Source organism: Lampris incognitus, chromosome 14 (genome assembly GCF_029633865.1).
Source record: "Lampris incognitus isolate fLamInc1 chromosome 14, fLamInc1.hap2, whole genome shotgun sequence".
In the NCBI taxonomy this organism is placed as follows: Eukaryota; Metazoa; Chordata; class Actinopteri; order Lampriformes; family Lampridae; genus Lampris; species Lampris incognitus.
The window spans coordinates 36637074-36661883 of NC_079224.1; the positions used below are offsets into that span (position 1 = coordinate 36637074).

General features: G+C 44.9%; 1 protein-coding gene and 1 long non-coding RNA gene across 4 annotated transcripts in view; one reads left to right on the forward strand and one right to left on the reverse strand.

The window, feature by feature from the left end:
* The window catches only part of crema (cAMP responsive element modulator a), a 31151-nt gene extending 13487 nt beyond the window's left edge, over positions 1–17664 (reverse strand). Inside the window, exons 1-6 of one of the 3 annotated variants that reach the window (XM_056293732.1) lie at positions 17587–17664; positions 15895–15997; positions 12349–12489; positions 9076–9164; positions 8398–8540; positions 6985–7179 (exon numbers count right to left, since the gene is read on the reverse strand). In XM_056293732.1, coding sequence (XP_056149707.1) covers positions 6985–7179; positions 8398–8540; positions 9076–9164; positions 12349–12489; positions 15895–15987 — 661 coding nt within the window. In that variant the 5' untranslated portion in view covers positions 15988–15997; positions 17587–17664. Of the gene's footprint in view, positions 1–1673; positions 1917–6984; positions 7180–8397; positions 8541–9075; positions 9165–12348; positions 12490–15894; positions 15998–17586 lie in introns of those variants that run through there. The other 2 variants (XM_056293731.1, XM_056293730.1) reach the window with 2 other exon arrangements.
* LOC130124276 (uncharacterized) lies at positions 13291–15784 on the forward strand. Its single transcript, XR_008811362.1, has 3 exons — positions 13291–13304; positions 14399–14624; positions 15380–15784. It is a non-coding gene; the product is annotated as an uncharacterized LOC130124276 (long non-coding RNA).
* Positions 17665–24810: the final 7146 nt, after the last annotated feature.

Consider the following 24810-nt stretch of genomic DNA (forward strand, 5'->3'; position numbering starts at 1 on the left):
AATCCATGTTTGGTCCTTATTATGATCACAGGCCAGAACCTACAACCAACTTATCACAACACAACCCATACTACAAATAAAGCCTCTGATAGTGGATGCGAATGGAGAAGTTTGCTTAAAAATAAAATATCCTGCTTTTGTAAAAACCTGAATGCATATGGGATGTAACTGCTGTCAAGATGACAGCATATGACTGAACAAGTTCAAAACTGTTGGCCTCCATGAAGACCTTAAAAACTAGCAAAAGTAAGAATAACTAATTCTGCATTATGCCTTCTCGGCAAAAAAAGAAATTATTTAATCTGTGAACAAACAATGTGTTTGCAAAATGTGGTATGTGGTATGATACCACTGATTACCAAACTTTGAAGTGTTTTTTTTTCTTTCAAAAGAAACAGGATAAGTATATATATATAAAAACTCAGACATATCTGTGAAGTTATATGGATATTGTATGTGTATTTGACTTCTCATACCGTGCATGGAGCCTTCAGCCCTGCATAGCAACTTGTCCTGATATCATCATGTGCGTCAGTGTGTATTGGGAAACACTGTGTAGTGCAGCTACAGCTCAGCACCAATTTAGCCCAGAAACATTCCTGTGGTTTTATTATATTACTTCACAACATTTGCCAAATAAATTCAAAATCCGGACCATCTGATCCTCGAACGAGCACATTTCCAAATATACGAGCTGTTTCCAATTTGAACGGATGACTAAACTGTGCTCTCCCTGTTCTCTCTCTCGCTATGCTTCCATTTCTCCGCTGTGATTTTTCTTTCGCTTCACCTCTCCCTCCCTCCCTCTCCCCCTCCCTCCCTCCCTCCCTCCGTAATTACACAGTGCCTTGCGCTATGCTGACGTCAGTGTGTGCGTCTCTCTCAACCGGTTTGCATTCTCTTTTCCCTGGCTGACTTTGTTCCAGGAAACTGGAGTGACGTCAAACTAACTACTATCCTCTGACCCCCCCAACACACACACACACACACACACACACACACACACACACACACACACACACACACACACACACACACAGTTTCTTTTCTTAAACCTTTAAACCACTTGAGTGGCTCTCAGAGGTGCAAGCTGTGGGGTTGGGAGTGTGTGCGTGTGCGTGTGTGTGTGTGTGTGTGTGTGTAAATAGGTTACATGGTGCAGACAGAGACAGGAGTTGAGCAAGCTAACCAAACATTCTTCTCTTGTCTGGTCAACTTTTAACTTCGGTAACTGGGAAGTCGGACCGTGTATAAACTGTTGGATCCCCGCCGGCAGCCGCTCATTTCTCCCTCATGACAAAGTGCACGTTTAAAAAGTAAGGTTTTTTTTCGCTCTTATGAAGGAAAATAAGTGAAAGTCACTCTAATTCCAAGATTTCCTCGGATAAATAAAATATTTTCTCTAACAAATTACCTGAAAATCTTCCAGTACATACACACCGTTGTATTTACACTCCGATCGTTGTAGACAGACTCACAAAGTCCAAACACGAGGAATAATAACACATAAATAAAGCATGCAGAAGTACACAAGCATCTCTGTAAGTACAGTAATGCTGTTGCTGTGCGTTTCAGAGGAGTCACACAAAAAACCACGTTAAAAACACACACACACACACACACACACACACACACACACACACATAAAAAAACAAAACAAAACAGAACGCTACCTGGCTCAGTGTCATCCCCCGTCACAGCCATCTCTCCTCTCCAATAATCCAGCACCACGGTAGCAAATTAAATCAACACCAGAATCCGTCTTCTCTCCTCTTTCTCCCTCTCTCTCTTTCCTCTGTCTCTCCTGCTCCTCCTCAGCTCTCCGTCTTACACAAGAATGGTCGACCATCAGCTTTGCAGTCAGATTACGGTTAAGGACATTGACATCATCATGACATCACTCTGTCGCTACTGAAGTCAAAAGAACACCCCTGGCTTACAGCCACCCACTCACCCCTCCCCTCTCCCTCCTCCTCTCTCCTTCCTCGCTTGCTCACCCGCTTGCTCCCGGGCATGGATCAAATGCCAGCGTGAATCAACAAGATACGGGCTGTGCAGGGGGGAGCAGGGGGAGTGTGAGGTGGGGTGGGGTAGAGGAAGGGGAAGGGAGGGGGTGGGTAGGGGTGGGTGGATGGGTGGGGAGAGGGAGGTGTATTTTTAGTTCTTGTGACGCAACCACGGAGACGCATGACAAACAAGAGGATATTGTGTCCCAAGAGACTCGCACACTATAAGCACCTTGGATGGAGTTAGTGTGTGTGTGTGTGTGTGTGTGTGTGTGTGTGTGTGTGTGTGTGTGTGTGTAGGGTTATAGAAACAGAGATTGAGGGAGAGAGAGGTATTTTATATTCCAATAAAAAAATTCAAAAACAAAAAAATACCAATAAGAATAAGAAAAGAAATTCTTGGGGGGGGGGGGGAGGGGGGTGGAGCCAGACCTGGAGGAGGCGCAAAACCTCAATTTCCCCTCGGGGATGAATAAAGTATTCTGGTTCTGATTCTGAAAACGATACACATATTGCAGTTGGAGATGATTTTCTAATGTGGGGAAAACCTGATTGGATTTAAGAGTGTCCCTCTGACATTGTAAGGACAAGCTGGGAAAGTCAATAAGTCTATCAATACAACCAAACTGCAGAAGTGACCAAAGTACAGCACTTTTTTTTAAACTGCAATGTTTTTTTCCTATTTTGGAAAGAAAGTAAGTCAGCGACGGAAGAACTGAACCATGCAAAGCAATGTTATCGGCGAATTATGAACACAATGCGAACCCATCCATCTGTCGAAGAGATATCTTTAATGCGTCTTTATACTGGCAGTCACCCACCTATGCGTGTCTGTGCATGTACCGTAGGTCTGCAACACCACACTTGTTGGGACATCTCACTCACTGCATGCGTTCACTGACCCTTTACCTGAACCGCTGTACACAAAACCTCAACTCTTACATTTACACAATCCTGACCTGCAGAACTATCCCTACAACCAGGCTCTGGTATTATTTATTAAAGGTTGTTGGGATGAAGAGGATCAGACGGGAAATCACGATGTGGACGCGTTTTTATACCGGGGCCTCAATTGGTGAAAACTCAAGGTGTTAATGGAAGAATGGACAAGGACTGACGTTCGAGCCGTTCGAGCTCAAAGTTTAAAGCCGACAAGTCCCGCCTGGTACGTCGGGCCTTTTCCTGTGAGTAGCGCCTTCAACATCATAGCGATGTATTACCGTTACAGAAACACAAGCTAGTCGGTGCCTCCATGAAGCTTCAGAAGAAGAACATCTTGCTGGCATCATCACGAAGTGATGATAATTTACCGCCGTGCTGACTGTGAGTGGATTTGCTATGTTATGCCCCTTGGATGAACACAAATGCCATAATAAGAGCTTAAACAGGGAGAGAGTTGTGAAGGCACTTCAGGAGGAGATGGAGAGCACTTATTGCTCTGCGGATAAAGCAGTGGCAGAAATGCAAGGAGATCTTTATCTTTGTGGTTATCAGCTCCATTCAGAGAGGTCTCTGCTAGCGTAAGGAGCAGAAAGCAGAAGTGGGTTGGGTCAAAGAATTACAGATAGCTGAGTTAAGGAGAGTTTCTATACAGTCACCGTCATAGTGAATAAATACATCTTCCCAGCGTATGTCTTCTGTGGCTCTTTAGAGATATTTTGTGCAGGAGGCAACTCGAGATCATTTAAACCTGGGGGGGGGCAAGTTGTTTTTATTGGGTTCAGTTACAGTACATTAGACCTTGGGTTCTCCAAGCAAATGGAAGATAAATACAAGCATGTTTTCCTTACCACATTTCAGGCAATAACAGGCAAAAGTCCCCATGACGCTTGGAAAAATGATTTACTGCGTAAGTGCCTCAAGAACGCTCATAAAAGACATGTTGAAGCTATACACCTTTGGTGAATTTGAGGCGATGCCTGCAAACTGTCAGTCTGCAATATTCTTCTGTAGATTGACAAGATATAAAACCATATATAAATTGTACATGATACAATATAGGCCTTCCGTAAGAATAAGAGAAACATAACAAAATAGCTATATTTTAAGCTTTAATGTTATAAAATGCTGTTAGCAGATGAAAATAGTTCATTCTTTAGATAGTGAATTTATGCTCCCTCCAATGAAATTGTGAAGGTAACCTCATTTAGCTCCTCTATACAAAGGGTCTATAGAGGTGGCGGAGAGGGAGGACAGCAGAGTGGTGAGGATGCAAGGAGTAGAGGTGACCAAGGTGTATGACTTTAAATACTTGGGGTCAACTGTTCACAGTAACGGGGGGAGTGCAGAAGAGAGGTGAAGAAGAGAGTGGAGGCAGGGTGGAGTGGGTGGAAAAGAGTGTCAGGAGTGATTTTTTTGACAGAGGGGTACCAGCAAGAGTTAAAGGGAAGGTTACAAGATGGTAGTGAGACCAGCTATGTTTTATGGTTTGGAGATGGTGGCACTGATGAAAAGACAGGAGGCAGAGCTGGAGGTGGCAGAGCGAAGATGCGGCGATTTTCATTGAGAGTTATGAAGAAGGGCAGGATTAGGAACGACTATATTAGAGGGACAGCTCAGGTTGGACGGTTTGGAGACAAAGCAAGAGAGGCAAGATTTAGAAGATTTGGACATGTGCGGAGGAGAAATGCTGGATATATTGGGAGAGCGATGCTGACTATGGAGCAGTCAGGGGAGAGGAAGAGAGGAAGGCCAAAGAGGAGGTTTATGGATGTGGTGAGGGAGGATATGCAGGTGGCTGGCATGACAGAGGAAGATGCAGAGGACAGGAAGAGATGGAAACGGATGATCCGCTGTGGCGACACCTAACGGGAGCAGCAGGAAGAAGACGGTGAAGAAGAAGAAGAAGAAGAAGATGCTGCTGCACCTTTCTGTTCAGCTCATTCGTTGCTGTACAACGTCTTTACACTAACTTTGGTCCAGCTGTTTCGTGGAAATGCCTGGTCTTGTTTTTAGTTGATTATTTTTTTCTGTTCTGCCTTGCGAAAAAAAATAGTTCAGTTTGAGAGGCCAAAGAGATGTCTAGGTTTAATTTTAGGGGGCACTGGCCCCTCCTGGCCCGCCTCTAGAACCGCCATTGTTTTAAACTCAACTAAATAGGAGTCATTGGTTAAATTACCCAACCCCCTGAATTCTCGTCAACACTGATAAAGGCTAACTAAAAAGGCAAAGCACTAGGTTTAAAGCACTAGGTTCACTAGGTTTAAAACACTGGAGAAATCGATGGCCAGCTGTTTATACGTACCGACTTTTTTACTTGGTAGTCACAAATGGATATTTCCATTTTGCTGCAAAAGCAAGATTCTTGTTTACTAAAATGTGAACTGGCAGACATGCTCACTTTCACAAGGCTGCAGCTTTGCCTAATGTGTAAGCTGCTCTGCCAAGTTTAAATGGCAGCCCTTTTTTTCCACAAATCCTCTGTTGCTGTATTTTACCCTCTTATAGTGCTGACTAATTGGCTGATGGGAATAATATTACAAGTGGCCTACTATAATGGAGCTACTTGTCCTTATGAAAACCAGAAGTTTCCCTGAGAGAGACACTGAGCCTTTATTGCACAATGGTTACACTTTATTGTACTACATTGTAAATAGACGTCATCAGTTAAATGTCAGAAGCACAAATAAAATCAAGAGAAGTTAATGTAACAGATGCGATGATGAAATAGTTTATTGATTCCTATAAGGGAAATAAAGTTTAGTGAGACTCTCGACTCACATCACCATTAGAGCTGGATGTTGATGGGGGACACACGCAGCATGTCAGTTGGTTTGACATGAGTTTGACGTGTCTATTGGTATGTTTAATTTCATGTCTTACTTTCAATGAAAGAAATTCAATCTGGCTATCACATCGGCCTGGTGGTTAGCAAAACATCTCTGTCACTGGAATAAACAAGGGTTCAATCCACACAACAGCCAATGTGTCCACGACGTTAAGGTCAGTGAACCCCTATGGGCTCACGATGTGCCACTCCTGGCCGCCTCCTGACCCTTGACATCTAAAGTCACGAATTTAACGCATGAGTGTGAGACATATGATGAATAAGACCAGCTACAAAACAGGGAGATTGCCACCTAAGCCCTTCATTCTTCTTTTTTACAGGATCAAATTACTTAAAATCACTTAATCAATTCAGTCTTAGTGATTGAAAATTGGCATGAGATGCCCCATGAACATCGAAGAGCGGACCTATGAGGAAAGCTGCTGTCGCTGCAGAAACCCAGGGATCCATGCTACAGCGCTGGTGTTTTTGGTGAGTTATGATCGGGGCAATGACGTTTAAAAGGAATGAGTCATACTTGAATGTTTAGAAAAGCTATTCACAATTCCCAGCAATTCAGAACCATCCATCCATCCATTATCCAAACCGCTTATCTTACACAGTGTCGCGGGGATGCTGGAGCCTATCCCAGCAGTCACTGGGCAGCAGATGGGGAGACACCCTGGACAGGCCATCACAGGGCCCACACACACACATACACAGACACACACACACGTAGGGACAACTGGCCGATTCACCTGACCTACATGTCTTTGGACTGTGGAAGGAAACTGGAGCACCCGGAGGAAATCCACGCAGACACGAGAAGAACATGCAAACTCTACACGACCCGGGATGACCCCCAAGGTTGGACTACCCTGGGGCTCGAACCAGGACCTTCTTGCTGTGAGGCGACCACGCTAACCACTGCGCCACCATGCCGCCCAATTCAGAACCATTGACCAAAAAAATTATAATGCTTTATAATACTTCAGCCTAATTCCAAACATGGGAACTATAAAACTTGTGTGTCATATTTTAATGTGTGTCAAATATTGTGCATCACATATTCAACTACCCAACATGTACTGTTATCTGAATTTAACATTTTCTCCAGCAGTAGTGTTGAGCTTTAGAGGTGTTGAACAGTTGCTGAACTAACACAGGCCCAAAGAATATCAGATTTGCTCGAACCAACGTTCACCCTCCTACCTTGGATGAGCACCTGACCTCCCTGGATGTATAACTGTTGGGGGGAGTCTCCTGGCTGGGCAGCACACTGCAAGACGGTGGCTCCGGGTTGCGGGGTGGGGGGGCTGGCCATGGTCAGGGTCTGGCCTGTCTGGAGGACCTCAGCTCGTCCTCCAGGACTACTCAGTTGGATGGCTCCACCCTGGGAGATTGCAACTGTAAGGGGTTAAAACCTGGTTATAGCCCTAGTCTTGTCTCTGTGAATAAAGTCACATGGGTAAAGAGTAATCATGGTGACTGGATACTGCAATATGTGGTGGTAATATACCAAAAAATGTCAAGAATAGGGATGAGTGACTGTGGGGGAAAAGGGAGTGACATAATTTCACCAGATATTTGCAACTTTTAACTTTCAAAACTCAGTTTGCAAAGAATTTATCACTCTAGCAATGAATAGGGTGATTTAAGAGGAAATAAGGCAGCTGTCTAAGAAGTAATTAAATCAGACTAAATTATATCATTCGCCAGATGCGCTAGAATATTTTTCATCAAGTAAAGCCATAAAAAAAATAGACTTTGGTAGATTTAGTTTTCGATCAAGCGATTAGATTTTGAGTCTAGCATGACTGATGAGCCCAATTTTGCTTTACAATGACTTTTTTTTTTGTGGATTTTTTTCCCCCTTTTTCTCCGCAATTGTATCCGACCAATTACCCTATTTTACGAGCTGTCCCGATCGCTGCCCCCCACTGAGCTGGGGAGGGCTGCAGACTACCACATGCCTCCTCCGATACACGTGGAGTTGCCAGGCACTTCTTTTCACCTGACAGTGAGGAGTTTCGCCAGGGGGACGTAGTGCATGGGAGGATCATGCTATCCCCCCCAGTTCCCCTCCCTCCCGAACAGGCACCCCGACCAACCAGAGGAGGCGCTAGTGCAGCGACCAGGACACATACCCACAGCCGACTTCCCACCTGCAGACACGGCCAATTGTGTCTGTAGGGACGCCCGACCAAGCCGGAGGTAACACGGGGATTTGAACCAGCGATCCCCGTGTTGGTAGGTAACGGAATAGACCGCTACACTACCTGGATGCCCATATCTTACACCGACTCCTTAACACCCTAGTTGAGATTAACGCTCAAAGCTTTAGAAAAGCAGCAGAGTTAAATCAAAAGCGGGGAAAATATGACCTTGTTTTTGGATCATCATTTGGCAAAAACCTTACACTTTGAGAAAATCAGTTAATATATATTCACCTTATAAACACCCTCTCCTTCTCTGACACCCATCATCTTAATTAGTCTGTGTGTAATGTATAACATTATAAAGATTTGTATAGGCCTAAATGTCAGCAGTTAAAAAGGTGGTTGAACTATGTTTAGACGGGTTAAACCTCTACTGCTGTACATTTCTGTCTGGAAGTGTACTGACTGTATTGTCCTGAGCTGGTCTGATAAATGGAGGTGGGCACTGGTACTGAGGCAACGCTGGAGACCACGACCTCCTCCTCGGTCTTCTCCTCTTCGATTTTGGGAACGGCTGGTGAATCAGATGAGAGCTCATTGAGGATTTTTCTGGGGGGGAGGAAAACTCATTAGAGATTCCACAAATACACCGAAGCGTTTCCCATTTTCTCCATTTGGGGCATTGTCAAAACAAAACCTAGCATCAGTTTTCTGTCAGCTTCTTCATATGACTTGTTGCTTCAGCGTGGTTATTGCTCTTATCACCACTGCAACATCCTGACCATATCAACGACTACGCTGAAGCAACATAAATCTTAAATGCAAGTTTGATTCCAAGATGCAGTCTTTCTTTGCAATAACTTTACAGTGAGCAAGCAAAACAAAAGATTTAATCAACATTTGTGTTAGCTCACATGTGAACCATCTACACATTAGTCAAATAAATCTGATGCAACGACACATTGGTGACAAGGTCCTCATTATAACTGAACAAACTACCAACAAAGGACAGCACAGCGTTACATCAGAAGCAGACCTGAGCTATCCAACTTTCTATGTCTCTAACACACTGTGACTACTCGAGTTTTGAAGAAAAAAAAAATGTAAATCATTTTAGAAAAATCATCATTTTGAGTCCTCTCACCGATAAGATGGACGCCTGGAGAGAATCTCTCGTCTTTTCTGTGTGTCTGTGACCGATTCTGCATCATCACGCTCTGCAACCACGGCTATCTGTGCCAAAGAAAAGACAGCGCTTCAATCTCTGAATTCAGACCGCACCAATACCAATAATGGAGGCAATTACCCATGGCCCCATTTCTTTTAGCCGATAAAAATATGAAACTTACTGATTATTTTTACGATAAAAAAATATTACTGACTGTCACTCTATAACTTGAAACTTGCAAAGCGTCACTTGCACATGTTTTCATATGTAATAAATTCATTTAGAGATTACAGGTTTCCACAACTTTTTAAAGCATAGCTAACATTATGTTAATCGAGGGCTGGGCGATATGGACGAATTCAACTGTCACGATAATTTTGGACCAACTACCTCGATGAAAATAAATGAATGAATGAAAGCCACTTTATTCGACGTTGAATTCTTACAATGAATGTGTTCTCCTATTGTATAGGAGCAGCGGGCAGCTGCAGCACCCGGGGACCAACTCCAGTTCTTCTTTCCATTGCCTTGCTCAGGGGCACAAACAGGAGTATTAACCCTAACATGCATGTCTTTTTGATGGTGGGAGGAAACCGGAGCACTCGGAGGAAACCCACGCAGACACAGAGAGAACATGCAAACTCCACACAGAAAGGACCTGGGATGGCCTGGGGTTCGAACCCAGGACCTTCTTGCTGTGAGGTAACAGTACTATCCACTGGGCCAGCGTGCCGTGTCGATATCGCTAGTGTGATGATATTGTGGGGACGATTACTGGTGCTTTCACAAAACATTTACACAATCAGATTTTTGATAAATAATCATCAGTAATAACTGAGTGGGTAAAGGCAAAAAACAGAACAGCTAGAACAGTCTGGCAAGTTCAGAAAATTACATCACTTTACTGTAATGCAGCCATTAAAACCAGGAAAGACAACACTTATACCATATCACGATATCCAAAATCCCAGATCACATCTAGTCTCATATCACGATATCACAGCGATATCGATATATTGCCAGCCCTATGTTAATCAAGTCGATTAATCTATGTACTTTGATCGCTGTACTTTTGTTCTTTCACCAAGGTACTCCTAACTCAATATTTGAGCTTGAACTAGGTCACAACCGTTTCCCTGCAGTCCTGGTATGTGTGCCATTTAGGATTGTGCAAGTGTAATCCCTTCGTCAAACTGTTTCTTCTTGTAAAAAGGAAACTCTTTTAAACAACATACTTGACCAAAACAAAGGAACTGTAAATCTTACTGACAACAAGTGAGTGCTTAGTCAGCGTTGCAAAACACTCTGCTGACGTCACGGCGGGGCTGCACGATTCATAGAAAAACAGCCGTAACTTTGATACGGACAAAGGCATCTCTTTTGCAATTACTTGGGAGGTTGTTTCAGATTATCTTGCAATCCTCGTTTTCTGGGACTACGCGGTATCTTTGGCCTCAATTTCAAGATAGATGTTGGAGAAAGCCTGCTATTATGTTTAACCTGAGAAAGCTACTAAATATTTTCTTGTTATTCTCCACCAGAATTCAACAGAGGGATCGCAGTATTATTATTATTTTTTTGATTTCCCCTCTTTTTCCCCCCAATTGTATCCGGCCAATTACCCCATCTTCCGAGCTGTCACTGCTCCACCCCCTCTGCTGAGCTGGGAGCGCTGCAGACTACCACATGCCTCCTCCGATACATGTGGAGTCGCTAGCCACTTCTTTTCACCTGACGCGTGGAAGGATCACACATGTGTTTTGGTTTTTTTGGGGGGGGGGGGGTCAGTACCACACAGTTATTACCTCATGGGTCATTACTGTTTGGTGCATCTGCAGCAGTGAGTTTGACTAGACCTGTCACCGCGCTCCAGACAAACCACCGCCATCTCCTGAAGGTTAGACTGATGAGCTTAAAACAAAGATCTCCCCTGACTGCCCAATCCTATTAAGAGCTGCGCTGCATTGGCAAATGGGTGCTTGAGTGTATCTCCACCATACACAAAGTGTCACCTATATTCACCAATTAATGCCTTACTGTAGGGCTGCACAATTAATCGTATATTAATTGCAATTTCAGTACTGGCTTCCACAATTAATTGATAATGGCCAGGGGGTGATTATTCCCACTTCCCCATTTTGCTTACTCTGGGGTGGGGAAAGCATCATTTTGATGTGAAGACTTGTACATTTGAATGCTTATGTATATATAGGTTTATAAATTAGTATGTGATGAATGTGAAGGCAGTTTTCTGTTGATTTAGAACACTCAACAAAACAGTTCTGTTGTCCAAAATGATTGTATAATCATGATAAATAATCGTGATCCCAATATTAAGCAAACAAGTAATTTCAGCCATAATCCTGCAGCCCTTCCTTACAGTATATCATAACACATCATATCATAGTAAACCATATCATAATATAGCATCCCCGTTCAATAAAACCACACCTTTGGTAGGGGACTGAGGACTTAAACGCCCCACTTCTGTCCACAGCAAGTTCATACTTCATTTTTTTTCATATAAAAAATACTATTACAGTTCTTATTTACTATTAAAACAGTATTGTTAAAAAAATTAAAAAAACAACGCTGCCAGATGACAGTTGAAAAGTGCTATGAGTAAAGAGCAGATCATTAATGACGAGGTTACGTTGTGTCATGCCCTCAGCTTGATTTAAGTATGAGTAAGTGGAATTGAAGTAGCTCGGTATGTGTTTATCCCAAGTGCCTGGAAAGGGCTGACTGGTTACCAGGCACTGAGATCTCCTTTAGTCACTCAGGCTCGGTGAGAGCTCTGAGATAACTCGAGGCAAACAAAGACAAGGAGGAATGCCAAAACACACAGGGACCTGTTGGACATTGTCCTCTACCGAGCGCCTTACAGTACCGCAAGTGTGGACTTAAAAAAATACCTGTTTCAGTGAGAAAGAAACCCTCTTAACCCTGGCATCTACGGTGCCACGCTCTACCTATAAAGAAACACAGGAAATCCCACCATCTCACCTTGGCTGTGTTAGTTTCATGTTCAACCTTCAGGCTGCACAGTTAATCATAAATAATCCCATATTGTCATTTTGTGTTACCAGAATTTAAAACTGTGCAATTTGGTGATAGTGTTAAAATCACGGACGCTGGCTTTTTAGTCTTGCATGCTTTGCTATGTTGTCATTGACGTGACTGGATTGATCACAGAAACCAAGCACAATACAATATAATGCAGAACCGAAGCCCATAATGACTCCTTACCTGGACAGTCTGGACCTGCGGTGGCTGTATGACTGAGGGCTGTGTGGCCTGGATGACCCCCTGAACCTGCATCGTCTGGCCATCAGGGAGCTGGACCACGGTCAGCCCGGCCTCTCCGGTCTCACTGGAACCCACTGACACCTGAGAAAGGTTTTATGACAAAATGATCTATCCAACATCGGCGAAATTTTACATCAAGTGCAGTTAACTCATGAAAATGTATTATGATACTCCAAAAAAAAAGAAGAGGAGGCAACTATAATCTGGGTCATCTAATTTTGATTTTTTTGGTAAAAAACACAACATGTTCTTTTCAGCAATAGATGAAAGTGGGCTTTGGAAATGAGTATACCAAATGTAAACAAATTATAGTCAATGGCTGAAAAGCAACATTTATAATTTGGGGAAAACTGTTTTGAAAATCAAATGGGACATGCGGGATGTAGATAAGATGGTGAATTATTATTAATAAAAAAAGGTTTTGTGGAAATTTTTGGCGGCACTGACCTCACCCCAGAATGCACTGCACTTCAACTGATACATAAAGGAGTTCAGTAGTCTTCAACTATCCAATGGTACTGTTCCACTGTCACCAGTGCAAATCACATTAATTACAGCACTAATGCTAATACCAATATTAATAATGATACTTAACTGGTGATAGTGGTACTTGTAATACTGTTACTAGTTGTGCTAATATCCATGCAAGGCAGTAATCGTAAAGAATAATAAATTCGATAAATTCAATTGACTACACACTTTTCAAAGAACACACTTTACCAGAGAATCTCTAAGCAAAATGATTCAGAGAAAGAGAAAGAAAGGAAAAAATACTGACGCTGAGAAAGGGTCACTGGATGAGCTACTGGTTTGTTTAACCTTTGGCCTTTATGCAGGGAAAGTACCACAGTCTCCCAGTGTTGGTTACAGAGCAGCTCCGCTGGAGCAGCAGGGAGGTAAGTGCGTCATTAATTTTCCTCAACCCCTTATTTCTGATTAGTCGGGGGATTTGACTTGGCGAGCCTCCTTACAACCTCCCTTCTCTGGCCTCAGAAGTTTCACCACCTACCCTGAGGTGCCCTCGGGCAAGGCACTGAATCCCTAGTTGCTCATGTTTTCTCTGTTGCTCTGGATTAGTGCACCAGTTAAATGTCATTGGCTAAATGTACCCCTTAATTCCTTCAGGACAATATTCCTGCATGGAAATATTGTTATTTCTTCATTATTTCTTTATTTTTTTCAATGTAATACCCCTGACTGCGGATATTTTTAGTACCAATACTGTAGAGAAGAGATGCACTCTTTTTCTGGGGTAAACTTCACAATCAGAAATCAGATCAGAATCATGATTATTGGCCATGTAGGTTTGCACATACATGGACTCCAGTTTCATGGCTCTCTCAGAGTACTTAACATAGAATAACAACACTACAACACAACAATCTTCAGATATATACACAAGTATTGACTTATTTAGATAAGATAAGAGGTGATAAAGTGCAATGTCAAAGAAGGTTGAATCAGTTCATCTAGATACGTTTATTGACAGATACGTTTCATCACTCATCTAAAGCACCCTCTTCAGTCTAAACTGACTGCAGGTATCCCCACCCCTATAAACAATACAGTTGCATAATGATCAAAACCCAGACCTGCCAACCCTTAAAAATGAAAAAGGGTAGTCCTTTTTGCGTGTGTGCATACAATTTTTTTTTGTGTGTTTGTGCCAAAAGTACACGCTGAAAAAAAAAGATGTCACACGGTACATTGTGAAAAAACACTTATTTATTGAATACTGAAATCAAAAAACAAAACCGCCAGTCATTGGGATTCATAACTGTTCACCATGTTAGTAGGCTTGCATCGGGTAAAAAAAAAAAAATCAGTTTGAAGCCCAAAATAAACTAAAAAGATTTATGGAGGTCTAAAATCACTCAAGCATTTTTTTAATACATTTATTTCTAGTTTTTCCCCTTATCCCACCCGATTAACCCAATGGCATATGGCTGGAGCTCTTGTCGAATAACTCCCCTGGCTCATGTTTCCACAGGAAGGAGATAGTCGTAACACCAGCTTCCTTCAAACTCGTGTCAGCTGCTCTCTCTCTATTTTACACGCTGAAGCCTCGCATGGATTGCATTACCCTCAGGCTGCGAAGGAGGCGTAGGGAGAATGCTTTCGGTTGCTTGGCTGCAGGCACCCGGATGGGCCAGAGGGGTCGCTGGAGAACGACGAGTCCCCGAACACTACACCGATCTACACCCACTATCCCTCAGGTAAGGGTGGCCTAATGAATGTCTTACTCTGTGGACGCTCTGGCCGTGACCGGTTATGGCGAGTCTGGGATACAAACCTCCCAGCAGTTATTGGGTGGCAGGCGGGAAGACACCCTGGGCAGGCCGCCAGGCCATCACAGGGCCCACCCACACACACACACACACACACACCTAGGGACAATTTAGTACGGCCGATTCACCTGAGACGTGTATTTTCCAAACACCGCATCTCAGCTGCTTTCAAACCCCAAAACATGCTGCGTCAGAAGTTGGTCCACTCCAAAGATCGGGTCCCCCGGCACAAACAGAGCAATATAGTGTACGCTGTTGAGTGCCAGGATTGCCGTGACTTGTACATCGGGGGAACCAAACAGATGCTGGCCAAGAGAATGGCACAACGCAGGAGAGCTAACGTGTCAGGCCAGGACTCTTCAGTCTACAGGCCAGTGGCACTCTTTCAAGGATGAGGATGTGTACATCCTTGATAGGGAAGAACGCTGGTTTGAATGGGGAGTCAAAGAGGCCATCTATGTTAAGAGGGAAAAAGACACCACTTTATTTTTGCCATTGTACAGGTTACAATGAAATTGGTTCTCTGCATTTAACCCATCCTACTGTATAGCAGCAGTGGGCAGCTGCAGCGCCCAGGGACCAACTCCAGCTCTTCTTTCCATTGCCTTGGTCAGGGGCACAGACAGGAGTATTGACCCTATCACGCATGTTTTTTTTGTGTGGTTTTTTTTGGATGGTGGCAGGAAACCGGAGCACCCGGAGGAAACCCATGCAGACGTGGGGAGAACATGCAAACTCCACACAGAAAGGACCTGAGACAGGCTGGGGTTCGAACCCAGGACCTTCTTGCTGTGAGGCAACAGTGCTAACCAGTGGGCCACCGTGCCATCCAGGGAATGACCATCCTTGAACGGGGGGGCTAAGAGTGCATCTGTCGCCATCTTACGATGCTGTGATTGCAAAATCCTCTGTGAATAGTACACATGGCCATTGAAACTAATGGTCATGCTCATATTTGCATATGAAACTGGTCATTGGTTTCGGTCGTTATGCAGCTGTATTGTTTATAAGGGTTGGGATTACTGACTTCAGTTTAGACCAAAGAGGTCACTTAGATGAGTGAACATATCTGTCAATAAAACGGTGTATCGACATGAACTGATTCAACCTTCTTTGACTGGTAAGAGAGACTTACAGATATTGACATTAAACGGCAATCACGATGACGGACAATATTGCACAGTGGGGTAGTGTCTACCTGAGTGAGGGCTTCAGCAGGTGGGCTGGTCTCACACTGGCTGCCTTCCCTCTCGGCCACCGAGTCTTTTAAACGGCTGTCGGGGGCATCCATGTTCGGCCAACTGTGGAGAGATAAATGTCTGTCGTCAATCAATCAAACAGACAGACAGATCCTTGGAGGGGATGATCAAACAGACTGAATGTTTTTGCTTGTATGGGTTTTCTTCATCTATTTCAGCACCTCTGATATATTCTCTGCATCATTGCACTTTACCACCTCTTATTTCGCCTGTATGTCAATCCTTGTGTAAAATTTTTTTTTTAAAAAAGTCAATACATACATGCAAAAATATTTTGGAGCTGCTTTTGAAGGGATGGCACTGATATTTGCAGCCCAAAAACCTTTCTGGCACTTCTTTCCAAAAAATGGCCAAGTAGGCTGCAATGCTTAAACATACATGATACTTTACTTTGTATTTCATTCATTTGCTGTTGACAACGGCCTCCAGCTCCCGGTACATCTGTAATCCCCAGTAAGCAATACCACTCTATCTGTGAGGGGCTTCCAAAGACGCCAAAGAAACGTTTATCCTCAGGGCCTTCTGCCAGAGAGCTTTAAGGGCTTTCCGCCAAATTCATTGAATTTGCCTTGATTTGAACTAACTTTACGTAATCTTAACCTAGTCTCAACCTAACCCCAACCTTAACCTAAACGATAGCGAACCGTCAACCCAAGCCCACCCATGACCGAAGGCGTCTGCTGGACCGGAAGTTTACTGACAGAAAGCCCTGAAGGCAAAATTCCCCCGCGTGCTTAACCAAGCCGTGTTTCCCAACTTCCCAGTAACACTTTAAAATAACGCAGATATAAATCTTTACGACAATCTTTATGGGATATTTTGAGCAAAGTCTGCAAGAAATTAAAAAGGGGGGCGTTGGACTGCTTCAAGTCGTCCGAAGACAGGACCATCTTTTTAAAATATGGCCCTTTCCAATATTGACTATATGGGGGAAACGGCTCCCAGATGAAGGCGTCATCTTCCCAGTCAGAATGAACACTTATTTCCCCGCAGCGTTGGCAGTGCACACTAATCACTCGGGAGAGTTTAATGTTAGTATCCGATCCTTCCGACGAGCTTAAGTCCCAGTTTAGCAGCCACACTTGCGTAAAACTCGGACGGGGGCGGCTTGGAACAGAAGCGAGCGTGGCCAGCTGAGACGCGGTGTGCCAAATTTTGTATCCCCTAGAGAATATGTCCCCCAGATATCCGTGACGTCGCGACAACGTCCACTTCACTAAAAGCTGTTCACATAAGGGGGAAAAAACAGCAGCCTGTATAGGGGGTTTTTTGTTTTGTTTTTTTGTTATTGCTTTATTTGATTCTATACAAGGTTTTACAAACGAAGTAGCATACCGAAAGCAAAAACATTATGCAGTTTTTATTCGTTTACTTTCGTCACTTTGTAAAACCATGTGGTTGTCTGCAGATAGTAAAATGTTGTGGCGTCGCATATACATATTCTTTTTGAGGGCTCAACATTTGACAGCTCAAGGCAATATTACACCGAGCCGATCCCCCTAAAACCGGTGGCCAGTTAGTTCGCAATGCAAGTTTTATTTATGTCACTGGTCTCCACGGGCGGTATTGGACGTTATTCTACCTCCGGGTCCGCGACACGCGCTGGCCCTGACAGCTTTACAACAACTTACCCGAGTTTTACGTAGTCTGCCTCGTCACTAATTACTGTAGGGGTGGATGGCCTGTGCCTTCGCCCACGTAGTTTCCACGTCAGCGCTGATGATGCTGTGCTAAAATGTCGGCCGTCCGGCCAGTTTAACGCCGGAGGAAGGAAGGACTACACGGGGGCGGGGCTTCGCCCGTTACACGGATGCGGAGCGCACGAAAACCAACCGAAAACTACTCTAAACAAAGTACTTACAGAAAACTACTCGCTACAATACTAAAGTACTTATAGAAAATCATTCTAAATACCAAGGTTACAACACAAAACTATTCTAAATTCCGAAGTACTCATAGACAACTACTCTAATGAGTAATTACAAAGGTACTTATGGAAAACTATTCTAAATCCTAAAGTACAGAAACTATTCTAAATCCTAAAGTACTTATAGAAAAGTCTTCATACATGCTCAATAATCCAGATAAGGAAATCACAGAAATTTGAATCAGTTCACCCGGACACATTTATTGAGAGAGAAACGTTTCATCACTCATCTACGTGACCTCTCCAGTCTCCACTGACTGCCCGCCCTTACAAAACAATACAGTTGCATACGACAGAAAACAACGGTTGGTTTCATATCTTATTAATTTGCATATGAAACCAATCACTTATTTCTAGCATTATGCCACTGTGTTGTTTGTAAGGGCGGGGATACCTGCGGTCAGTTTACCCTTTTACAGTTGGCGAACAGTGATCACGTGATTTGGTATGCGCGCCTAGTTTGGCAGCAGAAAGAACGCTACCTCAATAAATTAACTTGAAGTGATGGCGCCCGGCTTCCCGATCCATATTCAATAAGGGAACGGGTGGATGACGTAACAAAATGGCCGGCTATCGAGTGGCCGGACATTTATACCTACCTCACTGAAAACCTAGAGTGTTTACACGAAGGATAAACTGCGAGCATACAAGTCACTGGACGCATACAACCATGTTCTCTGCGGACGTGTCCAGGATGAAAAGTACTGCGATCTTAATAACTACTTCTGCGTCCTGAAATCTGAGGTGCTGTTCGATACTTTAAACCTAAATGCTATGTCAGTGTTACGAAGACCCAGTCTAAGTTTCATAAGCACAATCAATAGGTGATCTTCCAGGGTGAGCATTTCAGTTAACTTTTCTACACTGCCTTTTTTTTTTCAACAACCAGTCAAAGATGACAGTGATTATTCTTACCTCTCAGTCCTGAGAGGTAAGAATATTTGGTGTGTTGAAGCTCTTCTTTCAGCTTCTTGTTTTCACTTTGGACGACATAAAACTCTTGGCGCAGGTTTACATATTCTACATTAATGCAGTCATACATGTGCTTAAGGCTGTCGTATTCAGTCCTTGGAACCATGGCATCCTCCTCCACTGGGGCCACAGGATCATCTTCAGCTGTAAGACCATGTGAATACTAATACAGGAATTATAAGTTGTACTGACCACATGTAAAACACAAATAATACTAAATTGCACAAGTTAAACACATTTGATACTGTAACGTGCATGGATAAGAAGACACGCTCGCCGCTAGTTGGCGGGTCTGATCCTTTAGTCGAGCGGTTAGCGATGTGTCCTGCGGTGCGGGCGATACGGGTACGCTTCCCGGCCGCGGCAGTCCCTGTGGTTGCGTTGTCCCCCGAATTCACTACAATACGTTTGGTTAAATGGGAACGGGTTGTGGTCTCACCAGGGCATGGATCTGTTCGGCACTTCTGTAATGATCTGTGCCCTCTGGCTATGTTAACTTATAACATTAATAAAGCAAGGACGACTTCTCTCGTGCTGGGTGTTTATTCACCGACCGGATTCCCCTGACGTTGTTACGTACATCACGTGACTTTGTTGTGGCGCTACGGAAAGCCGTAAGGGACATTAGCAAATCAAATATTACTAGCAAATATTACATCTCCCTTTTTCTGAAAAGTGCTGCTTTCTCTGCAGAGATACAGACCACGTTGAGCACGTTTATAAACGAATACAATCTTAATAAGAAAGAATATGAAAATGGAACTCTTATATAACTGGACTGCAACAAAGTAGTGTAAAACATTTCCTTCCCTGTCTAAATGTGACACCGTAATAACATTTCATCTTTTTTTTTTTTTTTTTTTTACATTCATAAGTCAAGGATTTGTCTTGGTTTGACCGTGCGACCTGACCTCGTGGTGTAACCAGGCTGTGTGTCTGGTTGTCGCTGATTGTTCGTGTCTGGAGGTTCAGCATGCTCTTGCTGATGGGCTTGTGTGTTGTTGTTAGCGCTGGTAACAGTCTGCTGTGAAGTGTGTGTGTGTGTAGTGTGAGTGTTCACTCTGCTTTGTCGCAGGTGTTGACGGTTGCGTCGGTAGATCTGACCTTCTTTGGTTTGGATGTGGTAGCTCCTGTCTGTGTTCGCTGGTCTTTCCACAGTTGCAGGTCTCCAGGATCCATCCTCCTGCCGGAAGCGGATTGGTGTGCCTGCGGGCAGGTGGGGCAGAGGTTTGGCTGTTCGGTTGTAGTATGCCTGCTGGCGCTGTTGACATACCTCTCTCCTTTTGTGAACATCCTCCTGACTGGCGATCTGTGGCTGCAGGTGTTTTGCTGTTGATGGGAGAATGGACCGCAGCCTCCGACTCATCAGTAGCTGTGCCGGTGATTTCAGGTTGTCCACCGGTGTGTTGCGATACTCCAGCAAGCTCATGTAGGGGTCTTTGTTCTCAGCTTTGGCTTTGTCCAGGATGCGTTTGGCCGTCTGGACAGTCTTCTCGGAGAGGCCGTTGCTCTGTGGGTAGTGGGGGCTTGTGGTGGTGTGTGAGAAACCCCATGTCTGTGAGAAGTTGCGGAACTCACCAGAGCTGTAGCACGGACCGTTGTCGCTGATGATAGTCTCGGGGATTCCGTGTCGAGCCATTGCTGCTTTCAGCTTCATGATGACGGCAGATGAGGTGCAGCTGTAAAGTCTTTCTAGCTCGAAGAATCTGGAGTAGTAGTCCACAGTGACTATGAAGTCCTGTGAGTTCCATGTGAATAGGTCTGTGCCTATCACTTGCCACGGCCGCTCGGGTATGGCGTGTGACATCATTGGTTCCTTTGCATTTGCGCTGCGCCGTTCTTGGCATATGCTGCAGTCTGCTACCGCATCCTCGATCTGTTTCCCCATGCCAGGCCAGAACAGTAAGTCTCTTGCTCGGCATTTGCTTTTTTCCACGCCAAGGTGGCCGGCATGGATGCGCTGTATCATGTCCTTGCGAAGCTTTTGGGGGACAATGATTCTCTCACCTTTGAACAGGATACCGTCCATTTCTGAGATTTCTGCTCTGTGGTTCCAGTATTCCTGGATGCTGGGCGGGCACTTTTTCTTTGTGTCTGGCCAGCCAGTGAGTGTGGCTCGTCTGAGTGCGGTGAGCTGTGGATCTTGCGCTGTTTCCTGCTTGATTTCTGTGAGTCTTGTGTCGCTCACAGGGATGTTGCTGAGGACTGTGTGCACTTGGGCCTCCATCCCTTCCTGTGGGTCACTGTCGTGGTGTTCTATTGACTTGCGTGACAGTGTGTCGGCCACCGGTATGTCCTTACCGGGGCGGTGGATGATTTGGATGTCGTATTTTTGGAGCGCCAGGATCATCCGTTGCAGCCGGGGTGGTGCTGCTGCCAGTGGCTTTTTTAGTATTGCCTCCAGAGGCTTGTGGTCTGACTCCACAATCACTTTTCGTCCATACATGTACTCGTGGAACCTCTTGCAGCCGAAGACCACAGCGTAGAGCTCCTTCTCTATCTGTGCGTAGTTTTCTTCAGTGCTGTTGAGTGACTTGGACGCATAGGCAATTGGTTTGCCATCTTGGAGCATGACAGCCCCAAGGCCACTTTTGGATGCATCCACTTGGAGTCGCAGCTCTTTCTGCGGGTCGAAATATGAGAGTACTGGACCTGGGTGCTGTGTAATGAGATTCTTCATCTCTTGGAACGCCTTGTCGTGGACTGCATCCCACACAAACTCACTGTCCTGTTTCAGAAGCTGTCTGAGGGGTGAGTTTATCTGTGAGAGGTGTGGAGCAAATCTGGCGAGGTAGTTGATCATGCCGAGGACTGTCTCCAGCTCTGCTTTGTTCTGTGGGGGTTGCATGTCCTTGACCGCCTTCACCTTGTGTGGGTCTGGTTTGATGCCTTCGTGTGAGAGCGTGTGGCCGAAGTAGCGTACCTCAGACACGCATATGTGACACTTGTCGGGGTTGAGCCTCACCCCTCGCTCCCTTGTGCGCTTCAGCATCGCTCTGAGACGCTGGTCATGTTCCTCTTTAGTCTTGCCGAACACTAGTATATCGTCCACTATGGCCGTCACACCGTCCAATCCTTCATATGTTTCATCCACGCGTCTCTGGAACTCGTCTTGAGCGGACACGATTCCGAATGGCAGTCTGAGGAAACGATACCTGCCAAACACTGTGTTAAATGTCGTCAACATTGAGGATTCAGTGCTCAGTTTGATGGCCCAATAGCCTGACCGCGCGTCTAACACGCTAAAGTACTCAGCTCCAGCGAGCTTTGTGGTGGCGTCCTCCAGCGTGGGGAGGGGGTAGTGAGGTCGTTGTATCACTTTGTTAAGAGCTCTGGGGTCTAAACACACTCTAAGTTTGCCTGTCTTTGGCTTCTCAACAATGACGAGTGCGTTCACCCATTCTGTGGGTTCTGTTACCTTACAGATTATGCCGCCTTTCTCCATGCTGTCAAGCTCGTCCCTCAGTTTGCTGCGTAGGGCGATGGGGATTCTGCGTGGCGGGCAGACGACCGGCGTTGCATCTGGTGTGACGCGGAAGGTGCACTCGCCTGGGAACTCTCCTATTCCTTGGAAAACATCTGCATACTCATCCATTATGCTCTGTGATGTGACATTGTTTTCCTCGCTCACAGCCATCACTATTTTTACCAAGTTTAGGTCACGGCATGTTTTCATTGCCATGACTGGTGGGGCGTTTGTGTCAATGACGTAAAAGTCCAGCATAATTGCATTGTCTCTGTACTTACATTTGAGTTTGCATGTGCCTTTCACGCTCAGCGCGCCTCCTCCATATTCAGTGAGTCTGTGTATTGCTGGTTTCAGTGTCACATTTTTGAACAGCGCCTGGAACAGGTTGGTGGGAATAGTATTGGCCTGTGCCCCAGTGTCTAGTTTAAACTTTACCTTCTGTGGAGGTGTGCCAATTCCAACCTCTACGTAAGCCTGCTCGTTGCTTTTTCCGTTGTTCTCTATTGAGATGCAGTCTATGTACAGCTCTGTCTGTTCTCCCACAGCGGTGCTCTCCACTGTAATGTTGTCGAAGTACAGTTCTTCCTGTTCTCTGTCAGTGGTGCACTCTTCTGGGTTCTCTCCGACGGCATGTACTGTGCCGCGGTAGTACTTTGTCTGTCCCTGGGAGCTAGACTTGCATACTTTAGCAAAATGATTGAGCTTCTTGCATTTAATGCATTGTTTACCCTTAGCTGGGCAAGTGGCTTTAGCGCCGTGTAGCCCTCCACAATAGCTACACGCCCTGGCGGCGGTGCTAACGTCCCTTTGTCTGAAGTTAGCGTTAGCTGCTTTGGGTGCGTTCGGTTTGTAAGTCTTTCTGCCTATTGCGTGCACCGTTTCATGTGTGCTGCCCTGGCCCATAAACGTTAGCTGTTGCTTTGCTAGCTCGTGTGAGCGGGCTACATCTATGGCCTTTTCTAGCGTTAGCTCAGCTCCCTGGCTAAGTAGCTTTTCTCTCACTCTGGGTGAGTTGGTGGCAAACACGATGCGGTCCCTGACCATCTCGTCGGCATTTGGGTAGCCACAGTCTTTGACTAGGAGCTTTAGCTCAGTTACAAATCGTTCGAAGGATTCACTCTCTCCCTGCATCTTTTCATGAAATTTATATCTGGCATAAATCGGGTTTGCTTTGGGGGTGATGTACTCAGTGTACTTATCGTAGTACGTTTCTAGCTTCTTGGCTTGTTCTCCGCTGAGTGTCCAAGTGTTGTGCACATCGCGCCCTTTTTCCCCTATCCAGAGCAGGAGGTAGCTGCATTTCTCCTCTTCGTTCTTCCCGCGCAGGGGGCCCGTGAACATTAGCTCCGTTGTTTGTCGAAATCGTCTCCATGCTTCAGGTAAGTTCGCCGATTCCCAGTCCATCCGTGGAGCTGGAACGCCGTACGAATCCATATTGGGTATTTAAACTCCGCTACTCTGACACCATGTAATGATCTGTGCCCTCTGGCTATGTTAACTTATAACATTAATAAAGCAAGGACGACTTCTCTCGTGCTGGGTGTTTATTCACCGACCGGATTCCCCTGACGTTGTTACGTACATCACGTGACTTTGTTGTGGCGCTACGGAAAGCCGTAAGGGACATTAGCAAATCAAATATTACTAGCAAATATTACAACTTCCTCTGCAGTCAATGGGGAAGGTGATTTAACAGATCTCTCCTCAATTGAAATCTGTAAGACGGCACATGATAGAAGTCAAAATAAAATGACACCGACTGCCATCTCCCTCAAGGCTTGCAACCGGCGTTAGTGCATGTGACGTTATATTAGCTAGCTAGCTATCTATGATGTCATTATTGATAAGTTAACGTTCGCTAACAAGAGCAAACATGTTTTAACGTTACCTCTCCAATTTTGCTTCGGGTCCCGGGCTTGGTTTAGAGTACTCCGAAGGGAACACCGAAGGGACAATATCGGGGCATTCGTAGTTCATCGAGGCTTCTCCTAAGAGTAAATTACACACGGATTCAACCCACGATCATTGTATGCAACGAATAGATGAACTAGCTAACGTTAACGTTACCGGTAAGTTAAAGTTAAGTTGCAAGGCTAATGTAAGTTAGCTAGCTAGCTAATGTTAGCTATTCATAGCTAGCTAGCGAGCTAACCTTTTTGGCTAACTACTACTTTCGGCTGCTCCCGTTAGGGGTCGCCACAGCGGATCATCCGTTTCCATCTCTTCCTGTCTTCTGCATCTTCCTCTGTTACACCAGCCACCTGCATGTCCTCCCTCACCCCATCCATAAACCTCCTCTTTGGCCTTCCTGTTTTCCTCTTCCCTGGCAGCTCCATAATCAGCATCCTTCTCCCAATATATAACGTCCAGTTTAAGCAACACCATTTTAAGTTAACAAAAACAGAATTGACTTGCCCGATATAAAATGGACGCCACATACGCGTGCATTTATGTCTGCGGTCCAGTCCACTCGTTTTATTGCTTGTA